At 26.9% G+C, this 22,021-nt stretch overlaps 3 protein-coding genes across 12 annotated transcripts; 1 reads left to right on the top strand and 2 right to left on the bottom strand.

Moving 5' to 3' along the window:
* Positions 1–2,594: 2,594 nt before the first annotated feature.
* LOC114127102 (rab GTPase-activating protein 1-like) lies at positions 2,595–8,175 on the bottom strand. Of its 6 annotated transcripts, none has more exons than XM_027991240.2 (19): positions 7,985–8,173; positions 7,630–7,764; positions 7,378–7,564; positions 7,036–7,216; positions 6,713–6,896; positions 6,243–6,419; positions 5,955–6,149; positions 5,611–5,886; positions 5,387–5,555; positions 4,995–5,239; positions 4,716–4,904; positions 4,485–4,610; positions 4,238–4,423; positions 3,994–4,168; positions 3,826–3,929; positions 3,673–3,756; positions 3,356–3,415; positions 3,092–3,286; positions 2,595–3,012 (listed from the first exon to the last, which is right to left on the bottom strand). In XM_027991240.2, exons 2-19 carry the CDS (start codon positions 7,711–7,713, stop codon positions 2,905–2,907), a joined length of 2,925 nt encoding a protein of 974 aa, XP_027847041.1. In that variant the 5' UTR covers positions 7,714–7,764; positions 7,985–8,173; the 3' UTR covers positions 2,595–2,904. The 6 variants fall into 6 exon arrangements, 5 of the variants coding, with proteins under 5 accessions (XP_027847041.1, XP_050059026.1, XP_027847038.1 ...); XM_050203069.1 differs by having other exon boundaries at positions 2,595–3,026; positions 7,630–7,862; positions 7,985–8,172; XM_027991237.2 differs by having other exon boundaries at positions 2,595–3,026; positions 7,985–8,172.
* Positions 8,176–8,336: 161 nt separating this feature from the next.
* Positions 8,337–13,312, top strand: LOC114127103 (DNA-(apurinic or apyrimidinic site) endonuclease). 4 transcript variants are annotated; one of them, XR_003592654.2, is made up of 8 exons: positions 8,337–8,566; positions 10,311–10,571; positions 10,651–10,777; positions 10,979–11,125; positions 11,188–11,331; positions 11,421–11,601; positions 12,361–12,469; positions 13,028–13,312. XR_003592654.2 is itself a non-coding variant. In XM_027991241.2 (7 exons), exons 2-7 carry the CDS (start codon positions 10,335–10,337, stop codon positions 13,143–13,145), a joined length of 954 nt encoding a protein of 317 aa, XP_027847042.1. In that variant the 5' UTR covers positions 8,337–8,566; positions 10,311–10,334; the 3' UTR covers positions 13,146–13,312. The 4 variants fall into 4 exon arrangements, 3 of the variants coding, with proteins under 3 accessions (XP_027847042.1, XP_027847043.1, XP_050059029.1); XM_027991241.2 differs by lacking the exon at positions 12,361–12,469; XM_027991242.2 differs by lacking the exon at positions 12,361–12,469 and having other exon boundaries at positions 8,337–8,576.
* A 2,223-nt stretch (positions 13,313–15,535) lies between these two features.
* Positions 15,536–20,695, bottom strand: LOC114127106 (opsin, ultraviolet-sensitive-like). 2 transcript variants are annotated; one of them, XM_050204343.1, is made up of 6 exons: positions 20,423–20,695; positions 19,483–19,554; positions 18,753–18,973; positions 18,295–18,675; positions 17,065–17,195; positions 15,536–16,979 (listed from the first exon to the last, which is right to left on the bottom strand). In XM_050204343.1, the coding sequence occupies exons 4-6, from the start codon at positions 18,498–18,500 to the stop codon at positions 16,048–16,050; spliced, it is 1,269 nt and encodes a 422-aa protein (XP_050060300.1). In that variant the 5' UTR covers positions 18,501–18,675; positions 18,753–18,973; positions 19,483–19,554; positions 20,423–20,695; the 3' UTR covers positions 15,536–16,047. The 2 variants fall into 2 exon arrangements, with proteins under 2 accessions (XP_050060300.1, XP_027847044.2); XM_027991243.2 differs by lacking the exon at positions 19,483–19,554.
* Between the last annotated feature and the right edge of the window lie 1,326 nt (positions 20,696–22,021).

The raw sequence follows: 22,021 nt of genomic DNA, 5'->3' as shown, positions 1-22,021 counted from the left end.
ATATCATACAATTATCATGTATACAGTTTATATTATATTCGGTCGGTAGGAGCATCGATGTAAACGAAAGAATATAATGATGCACCCAAACCCAACCTAATATGTACATTATACTATTAAACTGCATGGTATTTGTTTAAAATAACACGTGACATAAACCTAAAAAATGAGTCACACTACAATGTGATCGTATTTTTTGTATACTACATAATAATTAATATTATATATATAGAGCAGGGGTAGTCAAATTCCCCTAATCTTCCCCTTTAATTCCCCTTAATTTCCCCTAATTTCTAACCTAATCGGGGCGGTCTCCTATATGTATATAGATTAGAATAATAATTAATAATGTAACTTTCATGGTTGTTCAAAATTTAACGGTTACTATGATAATATCGGAACTTCGTTAGTTTTCATTTTTTTAAATCTTACTGATGTCGCAGTTATAGATAGGTTATAAAGCGGTATGTCACGCCGCGCAGGATTACCTATAGGTACCTAATTATTAAGCAATAAATTTAAAATATCATTATAATACCCAATACCAATATATAACATATTATTGATTTTAATTTTTTTACATTTTAAACGATAAATTACTTAAAACCAGACTAAGGTAAAATATTATTTTTTTAAGTAGGAATTTGAAATAAATATTCGAATACTTATATAAAAAACAGTATCTATTATTCTGTGTATTCAAATACTTTACAAAAATAGTATTTCGAATAAAATATTTAAAATATGATACTTATCTTTAAGAAAATTTGTAATTATAGCCAATGTTAAAATAATATAACTATATTAAATTTGTATAATTATATAATGTATAACTGTACTCAGTCTCGATGTACCAACTCCTGACTATAAATTATAAATTTATGATTTACAAAATAGCAAAATATATATAAAATAAGAAATTTAATCAAAATTTACTTACAAAAGTATTCAGAATATTACCTAGCTAAACCTTAGTCTACCTAAGTTCAAACACCTAGGTAATACAAAAATCGATTTCAAAGGTAAATTTAATTTCTATTTCACAGAATATATGATAATTAAACTTAAATAGTATGTGGAAAACAGTTTTAGAATTTTCCAAAAAACCTGTTTTTGCAACTTCAACTGATCATAAATCGCAATTAACTTCCTCTAGTATAATAAAATGTATCTGAAGTATAATCTAGCTTAAGTAGGTACTTGTGATTCAACATTGAGGGTAGCAATAAAATATAATTAATAGGCATAGGTATAGTGTATTATATTGAATAATTTACAACAACGCGATTAATATTATACTCGGTAAACCGTATACAATAGTTACAACTACTCACCGAGGCAGTCGCGTCTGGGAATTTAGGATTGAAAAAGGGTGGCGGCAGCGGCAGCTCGTCGTATCTACCTAATTAATTTTCTTTAGAAAAAGAGCCATGATGTAACGAAGCCATCTCTGCAGAAAACCGTATGGAAAACTGGCCCCTGGGGGCCAATGAAAAAACCTCCCACGCTATGACTCGGCTAAAAAATTAAAAACCGTATAAAATACATACATATATAATATATACGCAGCGTTGGGCAGGCAGCGACGACGACGGTTTTATGATTAACAAGAGACGCGAAACGGCGGAAGATCCTCCTCAGCGTGCGATACTGTAGTCGGTATCGTAATGAAAACACGCAGCGTGTAGTTGTTGACGAGTATACATAGGTATATATATATATATATTTACACTCTTAAATCGTAACACTTTTTTTCGCCGCTCAACCCCTTGCGAGCAATTCCCGATTTTTACGGGGTATTTTGTTTTGTTCTTTTTCTTCTCTTCGCCCAGCTCTGTTTTGTAGAACCACCCTCCAACCCCTTATTTCACCACTGTACAAAACGCAACACAGGGCGATCTAGCTTAATGGCAACAATAGACTATTCTAAGTTAAAAAAAAAAAAAAAATTTTTTCAAAAAAACAATTTATTCAATAAATAAATATCACCATTTAAGTATTCTTTACATTGTGCATGTTGTAGTAGTTCTTTGCCCATTTTTGTTGTGCTTAGCTAATTATTCATTATTGAATAACAATTTATAAGTTAAGTAAATAACTCTAAATGCTGTTGTTAAGACGTATTGAATTACATATTTTGATAATATAGAAATAATATAGATCATTGAGCCTCGTTTTCTGACAACAACTGCATCAGCAATCGAGTATTGACACTTATGTAGTTATATATGTTATATAGCCATACATAATAATTCACAATATAAGATTATACTAATAAAGTTTTGCTGATTTTATAATAGCTACTTAATCAATTTATGATTCATTAAATCTGAAATCGTAACATTTTAGCTGTTTTTTTTTTTGTTTTTTTTTTGAAAAAAAAAAGTTAACATTCATCATATAAATGAAAAACAGTAAGTATACTAAATCTATACAAATTAAATTTGAAAAAAAAACATACAAATAACTAATTATTTAAGACCTATGATATTGGAACATGAAAATTGTTCTTCAATCAGAAATTAATTACCATAAAAAACAATATCGTTAGGATTAATTAATAACATAGTTTTAACAAGAAGTTGGGTGGAATGATTAAAGTACTTAAATAAAAATTAATATAAAAAATTAATTTTTTATCTAGCAGCCTATGACAAAATGTATAACTGAATTATACACTTATATAATATTAACTTATTTTAGTACAAAAGCTCAATTCTAATCATTAATTATTTAATTAAAAATTAGTTTTAGTATACTACAGTAAATACTTTACTGTATAATAATTATTATCATTAAGTATTTGTTCAATTGAGAGATATTATTTTGGTGATTAATCTTTATAAATCAAAAGACTGAGTATTAGGTGCAGAATCTCTTCTGCCGACAATCATACGTAGCTGATCATTTGTCTTGTTGGTGGTTACCTCTTTGATTGATGTCAGTGTTTTCTGCAACCATGGAGGTAATGTGTTTTTGGATGCTTGCAGTTCCGAAAACTTTACACCCAATCTATGCCCCAAATCCTGTTAACATGGCAGCTTATCATATGTGATTTGTATTAACACATTGGAAAGAAACTGCTGCATACCTGATTTCTACACTCTGATTCAACTAAGGCTAATTTGGTTTGAGCAAGTTCAATTTCCAGCTCGGTAATTCGTTTTGAAAGTTTATTTTCTTCCATTACAGAATCTGAAGTGTCTGCACTTTGAGATAATACATCATTACTTAATAATGGTGTTTCAATAAATGATCTGCACCTAGTACATTCACCTAATGTATTCTACAACATAATATTATTATACTTTAAATAAAAAAATCATTTGTAAAAAAATAGTTGCCATGTACTAACTTTAAGTAATTTTATAACAGCCCTCATAGAAGCTTGTTCAGCATCTAATCTTTGACAAATCTAAAATTTTTTTAAAAAATTACTATAATTTATTTTAATAAAAATAATAATATATAATCAGAGACCAAAAAAACAATAAATTTATAATGACTTGAATGTACTATTACATTGCATTATTTTACCAGAACATATTTATAATCTTAATCTAAAATACCTACATGATAATAAAATAAAAGCATAGAAAAACATAATATTTATCAATGATGATAGAGAATCTATTTGTCTTCATTATCCGAATATATTTTATAGTTATTTACTTGTTTGTATTCTTTAATAATTGTTTGATCTCTGTTAATTTCTGTATCAGCTTTTGTAATTTCTTTTTTTAATATATTTTTCACCTTAAATAAAGAATATAATAATCATAACCTTTTATGCATAATAATATTACTCAACAAGTAATATTTTACCCTAGTAAGTTCTTCTTCGAGGCGACTTTTTTCTTCTTCAGTCTGCTTTAATGTCATTTTTACTTGATCTAATTCACTAGTAAAATTTTCAGCACTCTCTTGAGCTTTTATATATCAATTAATTTTTTAAAAATTTAATACATTTTAATTATTAGTAACATATTTTACCTTTCAAAGCCAAAAACTGTTGTTCATATTTTTTTATTTTTTTCAGCTTAATAGCGCATGCATTCTTTATTAAATGCCTGGCAACTTCTTCATTACGTACTTTTTTGGGCATTGTCACTCTAAAATATTTGAGAATATTTTCAAAATCTAATTGAAGTAAGTCTTTTTTGCAAAACTAAAAATGATTAATAATAGTATAATACATTTGTGACAATATTTTTAGTTAAAACTGTTCATCACATACTTGTAATAAGGCAATAGCGACTTGAAATAATGTATCCAGACCTTGGAGAAGTACTACATCCATTATGCGAAATACGAAAAACAACGGAAATCTTGCTGTAAAAAGTGTAAGAAACCATTGTGAGGCATACATATGAGCTTCAATTCCATTAGCATTGAAGTGATTGAAAAGATTAGGAATTTGTTCCTGAATAAAAAATTAAAAATATGGTGAAAAAATATTAAGCTACACAAATAATCAAACTAACTTCCATGAGATTATTCAGTTGATAAAGTTTTAAGTAAACTGTTTCAAAACCATCTTTGTAGAACTCTCGTAGGCCGTAATCATACATCAGTTTTAATAAAACACAGAAGGCTTGTTCTTCGGGCATCTAAGTTAAATTAAAAATTAAAGTTTAAAAAATAACAATAATTATATTTAATAAAATATAATTAACATTTTTAATCTATATTAAAAATGAATGCAAATTTCTTACATGTAACAGTAATGTAGCAGCTAAAAATGTTAGACCTTGACAATATCCCACTTCAGTGTCATATACAGCATATGCTTTGGTGAGATGGAATAAATTATCTTGACCAATACCACCAGCTTCTTTAAAGAAGTTGTGTGCTGGGAATGTTCGATGGATATCACGTTGAATAGTTCCTCCACATTCACAGTCCTAGGTATTTCGTATTTCGACATTTTTTTTTATAGTTAAAGTTTAGTTTCAAAAATCGAAATGAAATTGAAACTATTACTATGTTATTACCTTAGTAATAAGTATTCTATATGTATCCATGAGTTTAGGGTCTAAATCAGCTTTGGCTAAACGTAACCATACTTCTCCACGTAAAGCTTCAGGTATACCTTCTTTGACAAGTATAGCTAATTGTCGTGCAGGAGGAGATTTACATGTTGCCCATTTTAATAAAACATCTTTCCAAGATTCTAATTCCACTTCATTACATTCTTTGGAAACATCCCCAGTACCACTTACCAAAGGTTCATCATTATCTTTTAAATGGATTAAGTATATATATATATATATATATAAATTATATAGTAGTATCAATAAATTAAATGCTTTAATTCATGATAATACTTTTTTACTTTTAAACTTAAAATAAAATAAAATAGTAAAACAAACTATTGTCAAATTACCAGACAAATCTTCATCTTTAGGAGAAGATAGTTCAATTGAGTTAATGCTCTGAGTTTTAATGAAATTAGTCAAATTATTTAATGTCATATTCAAACGACTTTTATCCATTTCACCAGAACAATCAATATTTAAAAGTTTATAATCAACATCAGAATTTCCTGAATTAATCTAAAAATTAAAATAGTAGTTTAAAACCATTACAAATGAATTTAAAATAACATACTTGTTGTAAATTCAAGTAAAACTGATGAGTAACTTGTCTCCGCCCAAATACCCAAAATCTTTCATTGGCAGCATATACTTTGATAGGAGTTTCTATGGATAATCTAACGGGTTCTTTAATATTTCGCATAACTAAATCTACTGCTACAGTAATATAGGAACATTGAGTTTCACTATTTAAGGGTTCAAACACCTTGTCCGAAGGATCCCAGTGACCAGTAATCAAATAAATGGTATTACATCCGTCAGAGTCTGATAAATCAGTTCCCATGGATACCTAATGTTTGGTTAATTATAATTTATAAGTAACAATATTCTAAAAAAACATTAAATAAAACAATTTACCATATCTAAAAGTTGCATATCACTTTGCTTTACATTGCGACCAGGACATACAAGTACTCCAAAACATCGTTCCAAATGCAATATTTTTTGCTGAGTTCTGGATACAACTTGACTAATAGTTAAACAAACTTGTTTTTCCACATTTGCTCGAAGTTTAAGGAAATTTTTATCTCTAGGTACTGATATAAATCCTCCCTGTATACATACATACATTTATATGTATAACAATAACAGATTAACCATTGTTCACAATACTTTTCTTTTTAGCAACTATTATAAGTATTTTACCTTTCCATCATCTTCTTTGATCTCCAAACTTACTTCAAAAATAAAAATCTCAGTTGAACTGTTTTTACTTTGCATATCTAAAGTTACATTAGAACTTAACTCTGATGATGTAGAACTTGAAGTAAATTTCGATTCTTTTTGAAAGGCCTTCACAAAACAGTTGGATACACGGTTCACCTGTCACATAATATAAGCCTTATGATAACAAAATAAATTGTTTAAACAACTGTTATACCAGATAAATGTATATTGTATTTACAACATTCAAGTTTCATATAAAATAAAAATACATTAAATTTAATTTAATGTTAATGTGTGAAGCACTAATGAAAGTTGTTAAAAATAAAAGTAATTTAAAAAAATTGGTTTTATAACCTTAAAATGTATCATTATGTTCTATAATTTTGAACATTAATGTCATAATTAATCATTATTTTCATCAGTTAAAAATAAATACATATATGACTTACAGCTTCTGGAATTGAGCAGCGAAAAACATGACATTGAAACAGTGCATTTTCTTTAGTGTCGCCATGTGCCCAGCTGAATGCAAAACACGATGCTTCTTTTGTTCCATTAACACCATTAGCATAAAACATAATTCTTTCAATCTCATAACGGGCTATTATTGTATTGCTTGTTCCGTCAAATAAACTATACAACAAATTAATTTTTATTGCTTTAAATATGTATTTACAAAATATACAAATTAATGAATTTATATTTATACTTTTTTCTGAATACTAATATTACTTATAATATATACTATTATTATTATATTTAAGCTACATACATAACAGCTCCATCAGATGAAATTGGAATGGACACTGATATTTTCATATCTTGATCAGCAACATGTTCTCCATTTAATATAGCCATAATCCTTAATATTTCAGTTTTTTCTTTAGGATATGTTATACTAGCTGAACCCAGATATGAAATTCCATCAAACATTGTACCTTTTTCAATTTGACCTAAATTATTATTTACATAATACAGGCATAATGCCTTAATATTTATAAACTGTGATCAAAATGTATTATATTTTTAAATGTAAATTCTCAAATATTTTACGTAATGTAAAATATAAATTCCTTTTAAACATATGTACAAACATGATTTCAAACATATTTACCTAGATCATCAGTAACAGGATCTGATATTTTTGTAAATGATATATTACTTTTAATATCTTTATCAGACATGACTGTGTTTATAGATTGACATTCATTCTCTTCATCCAATAACTCACCAAGACATTTCTGCATGTGTTCCAAATCACCGTCACCGCCAATATTCAACTCAGGTTTAACATCACGTTTCTAAAAAAAACATATAAATACTTGTATATTGAATCAATTTTTAATAGATGAGATAATGGTTTTACATTCATTGTATTTGATGGAATAATTTCGTAATCATCACTGGTGCTGATTGATTCACCGGAATCGACACTTGCTCGATCAGCCATCAGTCAACTATCCAAATCATTACTGACTACAAAAGGTGAACAATCTCAATTCTACAACATCGAGAGTATATTATAATAAATTTATTGTAGGGGTAGGCTACTAGGCCATATACATGTATTGTTGATATGTTAGTTGGTACTATGAAATCCTAATTACCAAAAAAATAATAATTAAAATGCTGATACTTCAAAAAAAAATATCAGGTACAAATTTTAATTTGCATTTACCTTTTACCAATAGTTAATAGTTATAGTAATGAATTATGTTTACCTTATCAACAATATCAACTATTTACGAATTACAAAAGCCATAGAAAGTCTTTTGAATTTTTCCACGGTATGCATAAGAGGTAACTAAGAGAAATAAGTAATAAATAAGGCCTGTATAATAGGACAGGTATATATTAATGTTAAGTAGGCTATTATTACAGGAGAGTGTTGTATAATATGTATAGCATATATTTTATGGTGTGTACTGATAACGATAAATACTTATCAAAATAAGGTAATTCTAAACTCTTGGCTACTCCATCAACAACGAGATCGAGCTGCCCGCAGTGCCAGGCGCCGGAGTTAGGATACAGCAACGAATTTTGAATTTATTCCTATCTCCTACGGTAATAATTGGTAGTAACTAGAAGAATTATTATCAGAATCAAACATAATATTTAATATTATACAATTTTAAAACACAAATATAAACAAAATTTACCAAATCGGAAATTTCAAATTGGATTGTTTGATACAATACTTAATCGATTGTTAATCGTTATCTATTATTTTTCAACAACTCTCAAGTAGCTGAAGTAACCCAAACTCGACTACTCGAGTAAAATTTCGAGTTATCGTAACTGTAAGTATAGGTAATACACTAATACGAGTTGTGTCTAACTGCATGAGTCACAAAATTACAATTTTGTAGTTTATTGCAATTATTATTTGTTCCGAATCATTTAGCACGTAGCAATGTAAGCAGTAAGCATTATTTACATTTTACATTATTTAAAAACAGCAACAAGTTACCATATAGTACCTATAATTGTATAAACTGTATACCTATATTTTCTGTTTAAAATTAAAATTTCAGTGTTTCATGCTTTCGTCTAATATCCACTCAATCGTAATAGGTAGGTACCTAAAATGAATTTTGGAAGTAAATATAAGAAGATGTCACATTATTAAAGCAATATTTTTTCTATCCCAGACTCATTACAACATCCACAATCCACAAAACATTTTCAAGGAATATATTGTGTAAAATTATCTAAGTATTTCATAAATTATTGAGCATATATTTTTGAAGATGTTATATATTGGTTTTGTGTTTAATTATTATTTGATATTATGTTCATCTTTAAAATTAAAAAAAAACCATTTTATAAATTTAAATTTATGTTTTAAAACAATGCTTACACAAGTTGATAAAACCTTTGAACCATCAAAAATGTTAGTCTATAATTTTTGTAATGTGTTACATTAAAAGTTACTAGGTACCTATACATTTTTGAGTATGTTGACATATTCATAATATGCATTTATATGCATATTATAAATATATTATATGCATGTTATTTTATACAATTTTTTTTGTAACAATTGATACTATACTTGTCACTTGATTGGTTTTTAAGTACCTAGGTTTATAAATTATTTTTATTTATTTATGCTTTTAAACTGTATATAAAGTGATAATATTGATCAATTAATTTTATTATATTATGGCAATTGAATAAATCATAAGTCAGTAAGAATATTAGAATGTTATATACTTAACGTAATGAGAATGAAGTACCTATAAAATATAATATAGATTCAGTTTTAATTCTATTTTAGAATCAATTTGTTGAAAATAATTTAACAACATAACTTTTTTTTTACTACCTATTTTTAACATAATTTTAATTTTATAAACACTTGGTTGATACATAAATTATACCTTGTAATTTTTCAAAAATTTCTCTCTGTATCAATTTTGATGTATCAAAGATAAAATAAATTACGCTTTATTAAAATATACAGTTATTTTAAATAAATTATATAAAATTTACCACATCTGAATTTTTTTTTTGATACTTTACATGATATTCATCTTCAAACAAGTTGCTTACCAATACCACTGTCTTAGCTCAAGTCTTAATACTCATAACTAATAAACATAGTCATGATTGTTACTATTTATCTATATCTTATATAATTTTATATAAATTATACCTATCTTTTGAAATGTATAATTTACGCGCTTAATATTATAATTAAAAATAGTTGGTGTAATTTTTAGTTAAAGATTCAAGTGAGAAGGATCATGTGTGTACCATGTAACAATTTTTAAATACTTAGTAACATTTTTGAAAAAATAGTGATCAATTTAACTTTATATTTTATAAAAAAAATATATCAATGATACTTGTGAGTATTATAATACATAACTTTAAAGATCTTATAATATGACTAAAAAAGAATTGATTTTATAATTCTTTATAAATACAACAGTTGTCTTTGTTAATATATTTTATTATATTTGTAAACTTATTTCAAAAGTTTTATTTACGATAATTATTTATGTTGAAAAAATAGTAAAATATTCTTTGTATTTTCAGATTAAAAAAATTATATTAAATACAATGAGTGGCAAAACAAAACAAAAAAAAATGGCTGACTATATTACAACAACAGCAGATAACTCAAAAAAAAGAGCTCGAAACAATGATGAAAATGATTCAGAATCTAAAAAGCCCAAGTCGGGACAAGTAGATTTGAACGAAATAAATTTTGATTGTGAGAAAAAAAATGCTAAAGACCTTACTTGGAATCTGAAAATTGTTTCATGGAATGTTGCTGGCCTTAGAGCGTGGCTTAAGGTGATTAATTATATTAAGATAATTTAGCCATTGTTATATTTTAATGTTTGTATTTATATATTTTATTATTACATTTTAGAAAGATGTTGTACAGTATCTTAAAAAAGAGAATCCAGATATAATTTGTTTACAAGAAATTAAATGCACTGAAAAACAAATACCAGATGAGGCAAAATTACCTGGATATACAATTTATATCAATTCAGGTTAGAACTTAAAATGTATCTAGTTGAGTATTTGATAACTGTTATTTTACTTTATATTTATTTAACCAATTGCTTAATTATGTGTTAATTTTTTTAAGTTAACATAGTTAAATGGTTTTAAACAGTTAATATTTCAATGCTTTTTAACTAACTTTTAAAATAATTGACGATAAAACTGAAGTACATAATAACTATTTATAGGTGACAAGGCTGGTTACTCAGGAGTAGCTTTATATTCTAAGAAAAAGCCTATTAGTGTGAGAATGGGAAAAGAAATAAAAGAGTTGGATGATAATGAAGGCCGTGTTATTGAAGCAGAATATGAACAATTTTTCCTGGTTTCTACTTGTAATACTCTAAATCCTTTAATTTTTCAATAATTTTAGTTACTAAAATTTCAAATATTTTAGATATTCCAAATGCTGGTGCTGGGTTAAAAACTTTACCAAAAAGAATGAAATGGGATGAGGAATTTCGTAAATACTTGAAACTGTTAGATACTAAGAAACCAGTTGTGTTAACTGGAGATTTGAATGTTGCTCATGAAGAAATTGGTATTTTATTAATTTTTGTTTTATTTTCAACTAATCTCTAGGCTCTGAGTGCCCAAATACAAAATAATATATTTTTTTTTTTTTTTTAGATATTGCAAACCCAAAAACAAATACAAAAAGTGCAGGTTTCACTAAAGAAGAAAGAGACAATATGTCATTACTTCTTGAACAAGGATTCATTGATACATTTAGAACATTATACCCGGAGAAAACTGGAGCCTACACTTTTTGGACATATTTTCATAATGCAAGAGCTAAAAATGTTGGATGGTAAGTAATACAATTTATAAAATAAATTGTTTTTATATGTACCATGTTATGATTATTTTTGACAATTAAGTGGTTAATGTGTTTGTTAAAATGTTTTAAAAAGTAACTTAAATAAGTACTAGTAACAAGATAACAAATAACCTGTTTTAATGGCATAATACTATTGCGTATAGATAGATAACTGACAATTTTAAATTTATTTATTTTTCAATTCTTGTAAGAAAATGAGTGATATAAAATTATTTTTATTATCCCTTGAAATTGTTTTGAAAATTGGCATTTTGTGAGTAATAGAATAGTAATGTTTTGTAAAAATCTGTATTTAGTATCTAAATATTAATTACTTATTTTCAGTGCTAACTATAACCTAACTAGGGGAGAAGTCACCAAGGTTACATCCCTTCCCCCAAATTTTTATTTTTTATTAATCAAAGTATAATTCACAGAAATTCTTCATGAGTTATATCACTAATATATTTATTTACCTAATTTAAAGTAAATCTATGATAAATTATTTGTAATAGATATTTATAAATATCAAATAGTAATAGTTAAATATTAAGTTAAAATAAATGATTGTGCGTCAATTATATGACTATAATATTCTACCGGGTGAGTGATTTCGCACTTAATATATTCTACCACGTATTCATAATATGCCACCGGATAGCAATCATATATTGATATATTATTATCTCCTAGTGGATAGGAAGCACACGGGCGATGATGCTTTTGATTGTTTTTACCTTTTGTTTTTAGGTTCGGTCCTAGTTTATTATACTCGATCATTGCTTGCTTGGCTGCTCACCCCTAACATAACTATAAGGATGTCCGTTATGCCCCCATGTTTAAGTTATTGTTGGCTATGGTAATTTATATATTATATTTAATATAAGTATCAGAGCACGTTGCAATTGTACAGTCATAAGAAATATTCAATATATAGTAAATAGTTAATGTATAATGAACTCATAAAATAATTGATGATATATATTATGTATTCTACCTTTACAAAATTAGAGAAAAAAGTGTTTGCCCCCTCTCTCTCACTATAAAAACAACAAAAAATTGGCTACATTACTGCTTATTTTTATTAGTATTAGGGTGGGTTGCATAAAGACTAGTCTGTAATTTTGTTACTAGCCTCATAACTTATTCATTCTGTATAATTTGTATAGCTCTATGAAGTTTAATATGTGTGTTGCGTAAAAAAAATTGTAAATTAATGTTAACTATGGTTACTGGATTAATTAAAACACATTTATAGAGCCGGTAATACTTTCAGGTGTTTAAGCAACACCCAGTTAACATAGTAATGGCTCTGTAAGTCATTATTGAACGTTTATGCAACCTACCTTTGGTTGGTTAAGTAGTTACTTGAATATACAATGTGATTAAGTAAATATTATTATTTTTTTTTTTTTAGGAGACTGGATTATTTTATATTATCAAAAAGACTCATGGATAATGTATGCGATAGTGATATAAGAAGTGAAGTACTTGGTAGTGATCACTGTCCAATTGTGCTTTACATTAATGTTTAATTATAAAAATATTTTTGAAATATTATAAGACTAATGAAATATTAATTGTACAAATTACTTCTGTTAGTGATTTAAAAATTGTTAGTTAACATACTATTCTTTTTTAATTCAATCATTGTATGTAACTAAAGTAAAACAAATTTAATAAATTAAAAATCTGAATCTTATTGCTTTGTATTTTGTATAAAACTTTATCCTGATCTTATTTACTTATATCCATTACTACCTATTTAAAATAAAAAATCTTACTGAAAAATGTTACAGGGTAGATAATACCGATTAATAATGTATTGTTGATATTTAATAAAATCAAATTTTAAAATGTACTTTAATATAGTCAATAATAACATATAATATACTTTTTATATTGGATAAAAATATTGAGTTCTTGTGGAAAATATTTATGTTTGGATTTTATAAAAACTTTTATTTATTAAACATAGCAATTAAGTACAATAGTCAGTTCACTTCTATTATGTCTGTTCATGTATATTTTTTAAATTAAATAATATTTACTAATATTATTCAATTTATTATAATATATAATTTAATTATTATAAACTGGTGTAATACAAATAGTCGACAAATAAATAAACAAATAGATTTTGTATAGATATAAAATTTGAAAGAAGTAAGTAAATTGTGTATGTATAAAATATAAATATAACAATAAACAAAAAATAGTTTATTTTACTAAGACACATTTTACATAATACATTTTTAAGTGTTACTTAAAATAGTGCGACTTAAAATTCTGTTTAAGTGTTAAATTATGACACAACATTTAAATATATTATGTTGGGACTCGAGTGAAGTTCTAACTGCTATAATAAGCTCAACAAATTATAAAATGTGTTTGTTAAGTGATGTCTAGTGTCTACTATAAAGTAGATTACAATAATGCTTTAAAAATATATACTTAGATTTTCGTCTTGGTCTATTCACTTTGTTGGCTAAAACATTTATGACCACTATATGCCAAATGTTTATATAGGGCCATAGAGGTATACTGTATATCTCAATAAGACGTGTCAATTTGTCGCTTATCGATCGATATTAGTGATAATTCTTTCATATTTGGTTATATACAGTGTACCTAACTCTCAATAGCAGCATCGGTTTTCACATATCACGTATTTCTTAATTTTAAAATAATGATAAAACGACGAAAGTATTACATACCATTTACATGCTTACACTCAGTGCCGGATTAAAGTGTTTGCCGCCCATAGGCTAAAATAAATTTACCACTTAATGCATAGGTAAAATTTGCTATTTCGTCTCAACCGTTAAAATTTTCCGCCCTAGGCTTTAGTTTGTACAGCCTAAGCGGTAATACGGGCCTGTTTACTCTAGTAAAACGATAACGAACTCGTTCAAATACTAATTTTTTCCATACTTTATTGAATTGTATTTATGTAATATTATGTAGGTATGCATTCTTTTTTTAAAAAAATTTTTATATACATTTATTTTAATACGTATTGTAAAAATATTAAAATTGTTTTACATACTATTGAAGTCAGGTCACAACACCGCTTGAACCTCGTAATTGGATATATCGTAATTTTATGCAAGTTATTATTATAATAAATGTTTTAATACCTATACACTAAAATCACATCATGTTCATACCCGCCTTGATGAAATCTAGTTTTAAATATTAGAATAGTAAATGATATACCTAGATAATATTATAAAAAGTTAATTACCTATAACTAACGTATTTAATACCCTTATTGTACCTATAATAAAATTTGTTTAAATAGAAACAGGTTTTGATAAAAATCCTATTGCTATTTAATAGACACGTTGAAGAATTTAAATCACAATTTTGTTTAGTTTTTATTAGTTGACAGGTTTTTGTAGGTACTTAATATATTCTGATATCATTCTGTTAGATGCATGGTAAAAATTAATAAATCGACAAATAAAGTAGGTACATGTTATAATCGTAGAATCGCTTTCGTTCTCATGACCAATTTTCTTATCTATATTTTTGTTTTCCATGTAATATAGATTATAGAATACCTACATAACGATTTAATACAGTGTAGTGTGTACTATCCAAGGCCGTAACTGGGGAGATCCAGGGGTCAGGACATTTGGAACCAAGGACGATTTATTCTAACTACAATGATATAAGAGTGAATAATTATTCAAAACAGTGAAACTACAATAATCATGAAGTTTAAAACAAATATCATTTACAATGGATAAAATATTAAAAAAGTGGAATACATAGGTGAAAATATTATGTGTATAGGTATACAATAATTAGATTAAAATTCATTAAACATTATTAATTATTAATAAGTATACATAATACATATATATATATAATATACATACAAACAGGTAAATAATAAAATAAATAATAAATATTAATAAAAGTAATATATGTGCTGAAATAAAAAAAATGTATATATTTTGATGAAAAGCCATAAAGAATTTAAAGATTGTGTAAAGAGAATTAAAATATTACTAACTACTTGATAATACTTCAGATATCAATATTATTTAAATGTATACTATCTAATTATATGTTTATATTATGTATCTTCTAAATAAAATATGTATTATTATATATAATTTAAATATTTAATTTTTAAAAACACGATTAAAGTAGGTATTAAAATGAGTAGGTAGGTACCTAATTATACGACTTCAGTCATAATTCGTCAGATATCTTTCGCTATTATAAAATGTAAATAATTATGTGCGTGATATTTTATTGACCTGACCTTTTGTTTTAGTTTCATACTTTTTACTTAGGTATTATTATTTTCGTTTTTCTTCTTATACTTGTTACTAGAATTTCCAATATTAAGTCCCCAATGTTTTATTTATGCATTATGACTTGTGAGTACACGAACCTGTACAATTGTTATTGTATTTTGTATTAGTTGGAAAGTATATAATTTAAACCCTCTTGGTTGACACTTTCAGGGAACTTGGTCTCCGACTCATTGAATGATTCAGTCTTGTGATTGAAAGTGGACTCACTACATTGCAAGTTGTTGTCATCAGATTCGAGAGCAAATATGTTTTTTTTTACTTCATTGTATTCGGTTTTAAAATGGTTCTCGAAGGCAATACTTCTATTTTCATTTAAATGCGATCCAATCCATCCCTTTTTCATGCCATAATTTCGGACCAACTTTTTAGTCTTGCTTTCTGTCAATAGCTTCATCATTTCCTTTTTGAATCTTGGATGAGTGATGGCGTAAAACCACGGGTCCATACAACTAGCCGCTTTGCAAAACAGCGCCGGAATCATGGAGCCCAGCGGTGAGATATACTCCTTTAGGTTAAATACACCCATTAAGGCTACCACGGCGTATGGTGTCCATGACACCAACCACAACATGAGGGCTCCAATCACCATGTACCCCAGTCGTATATCCGTTTTCCTTTTCTCCTCTTGTTGACCGACCCTGCTGGTAACTATTTCTGTGGTCATCCACACCGCCATCAGTATTTTTATGTAACAGTACAGTATTATTGTGAACGGTATGCACCACGCCACCATAAAGAATACTAGGATAAATTGTTTGTCTTTGTCATCATTTGATAGGTAGTCGAAGCTGCAACTCGTCAGGTATCCTTCCGACACGTATCGACTGTATCCTAGATCCAGCACTGGCACAATGGAGAAAGAAAATCCACAAATCCATATAAGTCCTATCCATATCTTGGCCCTTTGTTTAGTGGTTTTCACAGCCACTTTTAGAGGACGCACTATAACATAATAACGATCCAAAGATATAGCTGCCAACGTCATAATGGACACAGTTCCGGTCAAGCCACCGAGAAATCCGCATATCTGACATCCTAAATTGATATTAAAATAAAATATTGTTAGTACCTATCCGTTGTAAAATCTATAATAATATAATACTCCAGATGTCATACCTACCTAATTTTCCTAACGCAGGACCCAGGTAATAACTGTTGTAGATGAAAATTGAGGCTTTCGCTAACATAATAAAATCGCTAATAGCTAAATTAATAATTAACGTGTTTGCCGGCGTTTGTAAAGCTTTACATCTGAAAAAAAATATGATAGGTATATATTAAATTTACGGTATAACGAAGTTCGAGATAACGAAAATCTCGGTATATCTAACAAATAAAACTGTCGTTCCCTTGAAAATCTCGTGATGTAATGAAAAATTAAATGTATTTTTTTCCTCTCTATATAACGGAGTTTTTAGGCCAAAATGCTCGTAATGTAATGAATTTTTATAATTTTGGAGAGACTGATACTAGTGATACTACACATTTTACTAGTTTATTTGGCTATTATTATGCGATAAAATAATGTTCATATTGTCGTTTTTAAGATACACGTCTGTTAAATATAAATTGCAAATGGCTATAAAAAAAAATAAATAAATAACTGATTTAAAAAATAAAAAAATATGCACGTATGCGTAATAATATAAAAATAAATTTCAATTAATTATTAAATAATAAGTAAAGTATGTGTGTATGTATCTAATAAAATATGTAATAATATTTAATATGTATGTATGTAATTATAAAAATCTAAATTTTCTTTTAAATCTTGTTTAAACGATTTTTGTTGATTTATGCTTTTGATATAACAAAGTTTGGTGTAACGAACTTTCGATGTGCCGAAGTTTTTGCTTGTTCCCCTGAAATTCGTTGTATCACAAGTTGACTGTATTTATTTAATCATATTTACTATTTATATTTTTAGTAACTATATAAGATAAATACAAAATATTAATGAAATAATAATCAATACCTATTATTCTTATTTAAATCATAATTATAATTAAACCACGAAATATAATTTATTGAATTATTACATCTGTCTATTTACCTTTACCTTTTCAAAATCCAAAAATAGATTTATAAGACAATTATTAGTGATAGTTTACATTTTATTTTTGTCTACAAGATGTTAGAAAAATCAAAATAAATTTTAATAGTTAAATAACTAGGAAAAAATGTAATTAAAAATTATATTGGGTTAGCTATGCATTTTTTGAAAAAAATAATGCAATTCTAACAACTTGATTCTCATGCAATTTCAAGTTGATATACCGTATACGTAAATGTGACTTATTAATAATATTCCTATCCCACGCTTTAATATAAAAAATATATTTGTACTAACTTAAAGTACATAAAAATCACCAGAGAGTTTCCGGTACAGCCGAACACCATAATGACTGTATACAGAAGTCCTAGAATATAATGTGACATTGGATGGGGAGGTACAAATTTTAACCAATGGCTATTGATTAATTTAATATAATCATCGGTGTAGATCCCGTGATCTTTCCACAAGTTAACAGGATATTTGGTTTTGAAGTCTATCATGACTATGAACTTTGATTATATGATAGGATTTTGACTCTACTTATTCTTTTGGTTGAGTTTTGACTAATCCGTTATAGTGTTATATGGAACTTCGATGTATTTCTCTAAAAATGTGTTATTATGTGATTGAGGATACTATTACTTGTTGTAATGAGCTTTTGAACTGCAGCAGCAACTAAAAAATATTTGACTTAAGTTATGTCAAACACCACAGAAATAAAATTTAATTCTATAAAATATTGACAGACTAACAAAATTAAACATGTTTGTATTTTTACAAATTTTTGGAAGATTTTTCTGTGTTGAGGACTTTGAAGCTAAATAATCGGCTTAATGAAGATGACAAGGTTTCAAGATCCATTTAGAATTTGTTAAATTTCAAAAGAAATTGAATATACAATTCCACTGTGAGAAGTAACAATATTAAATTTCGGTTTGTCACTTTATAACTCACATCAGCACGTGTAAATATACTGAAAAAAAAATTTTATACAACGAGTGTTAAGTATATCTATTTAAGTTTGACTTCAATTGCATTTTAATACAGTGAGTATTATTTTTTATTCAGAATAGCAGCAAGCACTTCATACCTTTGTATACCTTTTGATTTAAATTTTATAATTGTTGTAAATTAATATATTATAAGTACCTATCATAGATTCATAGCTGTAAATATTTTGTATTATATTATGTGGTACCATTGATTATACTATGACTATGTATAATCAATGGTGGTACCTATAAAAAAAAAAGGAAGGTTGGAATAATATTTCCGTTAATAAAGATTATTATTATTATTATTATTATTATTATTTGTAACTTACGATTAAATAAAACAGTATAATAGTAAATTGATGCAGTTTAAACGATTTAATTACAAGTTACAACGAAAAAAATGAATAGGTATACCATTTAAAGATAAAAAAAGTCAAAATAAATTATCAATCTATACTGATAAAACTTTTATAGTAAATCAATTTACCATTTTACCACATTCCAAGTACTGAAATACTATCTGCTATCCATAAATTCTCCATTTTCCCTCATAAAACAACTAAAAAAAATTACACAATTTAATGTGAAATAATATCTGTTAATTTGTATGATTCTAAGTTTGTATATGAGTAACATGTGTGTAGAAAGCAGAAGCATGAAATAAACATGTTAAATTATACGCCGCCCTCTTGAAGCTGCACAATATACTATAAAGATAATTTACAACATGGATAAACTCAAGCACGCGCGCGCTTGTGTAAGATATAGTCTTTATTTTAGAAATTACTCAAATCATAAAATAGTAATAACAATAAAATATGCTGATTATTGCTGGATAAAAAATGTCTAAATGTAAGTACTTGACAAACGTCTACTTTATGTTTATAGTAGTCGAATTATTTGAATTTTTATTTGGACTATTGTAGATAATAATTGTATAACTCCAAAAGTCCAAACATTAATTGTAAATGAAAAAAAAAATACTGTAATAACTGTAAAAATATACGAGCTGGACAACGTTGTCACTCATCATACACTATTGTTAAATATAGGTATATAAATATTTTTTACACATATATGTCAAGATCATAATAATAATAACTTAATGTGCACACTACGTAGCTTCCGCAGAGGTACCGCTGCTCAAATAAAGGTGGAATTAAAAAATGTTGCTATTACTCATTATCTAATCTTAGAGACAGCAGCAAATAATAATAAAACAAAGGCATTTTTAATGGAGAAAAAATTATTAACAGCACACATAATTATAAGAGGGCTACGTAAAAATGTATGTTACAAAATTAGGTGAGGGATATCTTTGTTGAAAGAATAAGAATCATATGGTGTACTAAAATAGTTTCTAAACGTACTAGTTATTTGATATGACTTGAAAAATATTATTATATTATATTTTAATGTTATATTACCTCACGAGACGTTGGAGCGAAATGACCCGCCAGTGCCTCCGCACGCCACGGGTATAAAAGACAGCGTTCTAATCCATCTTTGCAAGACTATAGGCAACTCTAAAGGGAAAACGTTTGGTGATGTCTGATAGAGTAACAAACATAAACAGTATAAATGAGATGAAAAAAATAGTAACACTTTCCAGAATTCACATGTTTTGATGGCGAAAACATGAGAGAGAAAACAGTGAGAGGGTGGGAGGGAGAGATAGTTGCATGCTGTATAATGTATATTCGAACTGAAGAAAAAACACACTATACGCATTTAGAACATTATTGGGGAAAGGGAAATTATAGATTACAGTTGAAGCCAGAGAGTCAGTACTTGATATTTTAAAGTATAGGTGTGTATGAAATTATAATAGTAATGATAATCTTAAAACTAATTATTATTATGTTAGCGGCAATGGTGGTTTTGATATTATGAAACTTACACAATATGTATATAATAGTAATAATAATAATAATATAATAATATTGTGTGTCGATAATATTATACGGCATTGGCATTCAGTGCGACTGTAATTCATAATTAGCTGACTTGTTCGGAGTGACGAACAAGATATAAGTATATAACGACATTAATCGTAAGACGTATATATAAACAATTGTTATTCCTATCTTTGAACACCTTTTGTATTCGAAATAAGATTTAAAAAATATTTAAAATATTCGTTCTTCATATTTTGTGATCTGATTTATTATTCATAAATATTAATAATACTAAAAAAATGTTAAATAAAGTTTTTAAATTTCATTTTTATTTTAGTACTTATTGGGAAATTTATTGGTTTTTAAAATACATTTTGAGTACTATTTGAAATTAAATTTAATGAATTTTAACAAGCTATTTAAAAACCCATCTTAATCACTGACAAAATATAACGATAATCTGCAAATACGTAGTTTTTATAGAATATTAAAAGATATCTATAGGTAGCGGCCAGCGTTTCTTAAGCTGTGTTCCGCGAAGATCATTTCAAGGTTCCGCAAAACTAAAGTGCTTTTTTGAATATGTTCAAAGATCTTACTAAAGATTAACGACTAGCAAGGAAAAATGTTTTACGCGTTACAACTATTGAAACAAAATAAAGTTTAACTATCGAGCGGTAATAACTTATTGTTGAAAGTTTAATATAAGTAGCTAAAAATCTAAAAAAACGTAGAGGTTCCACGATTTAAGTGAACATAAAAAAGGGTTCCATGAATAAAAAAGCTTAAGAAACGCTGCTATAGACTATAGGCTATAATATAAGGCGCTATAGAACATTATTTGCAATATTGAGAAAATTTTTGCGCTGTTAGAAATACATTTCTATGTTGTTAGTGTTATTTATATTTTGAAAAACCACTTATGCTATAATTTTGTAGGAATTATGCACATGTAGGTGGAGTTATTTTATAAAATTTTAAAGATTATTTTTTGAATGTTGATTACCTACGTGGCTACGTATACTTGCTTACATCGAACCTAAACATAGTTCCCATGTACCTGTACGATTCAGTATTATGTGTAGCATAGTATAACACACTATTTATATGCACTATAAAATATAGGTA

This window comes from Aphis gossypii, chromosome 3 (genome assembly GCF_020184175.1).
Source record: "Aphis gossypii isolate Hap1 chromosome 3, ASM2018417v2, whole genome shotgun sequence".
Classification (NCBI taxonomy): domain Eukaryota; kingdom Metazoa; phylum Arthropoda; class Insecta; order Hemiptera; family Aphididae; genus Aphis; species Aphis gossypii.
Note: the sequence above shows the minus strand (reverse complement) of the source record. Positions and strands in the feature narration are given on the sequence as shown.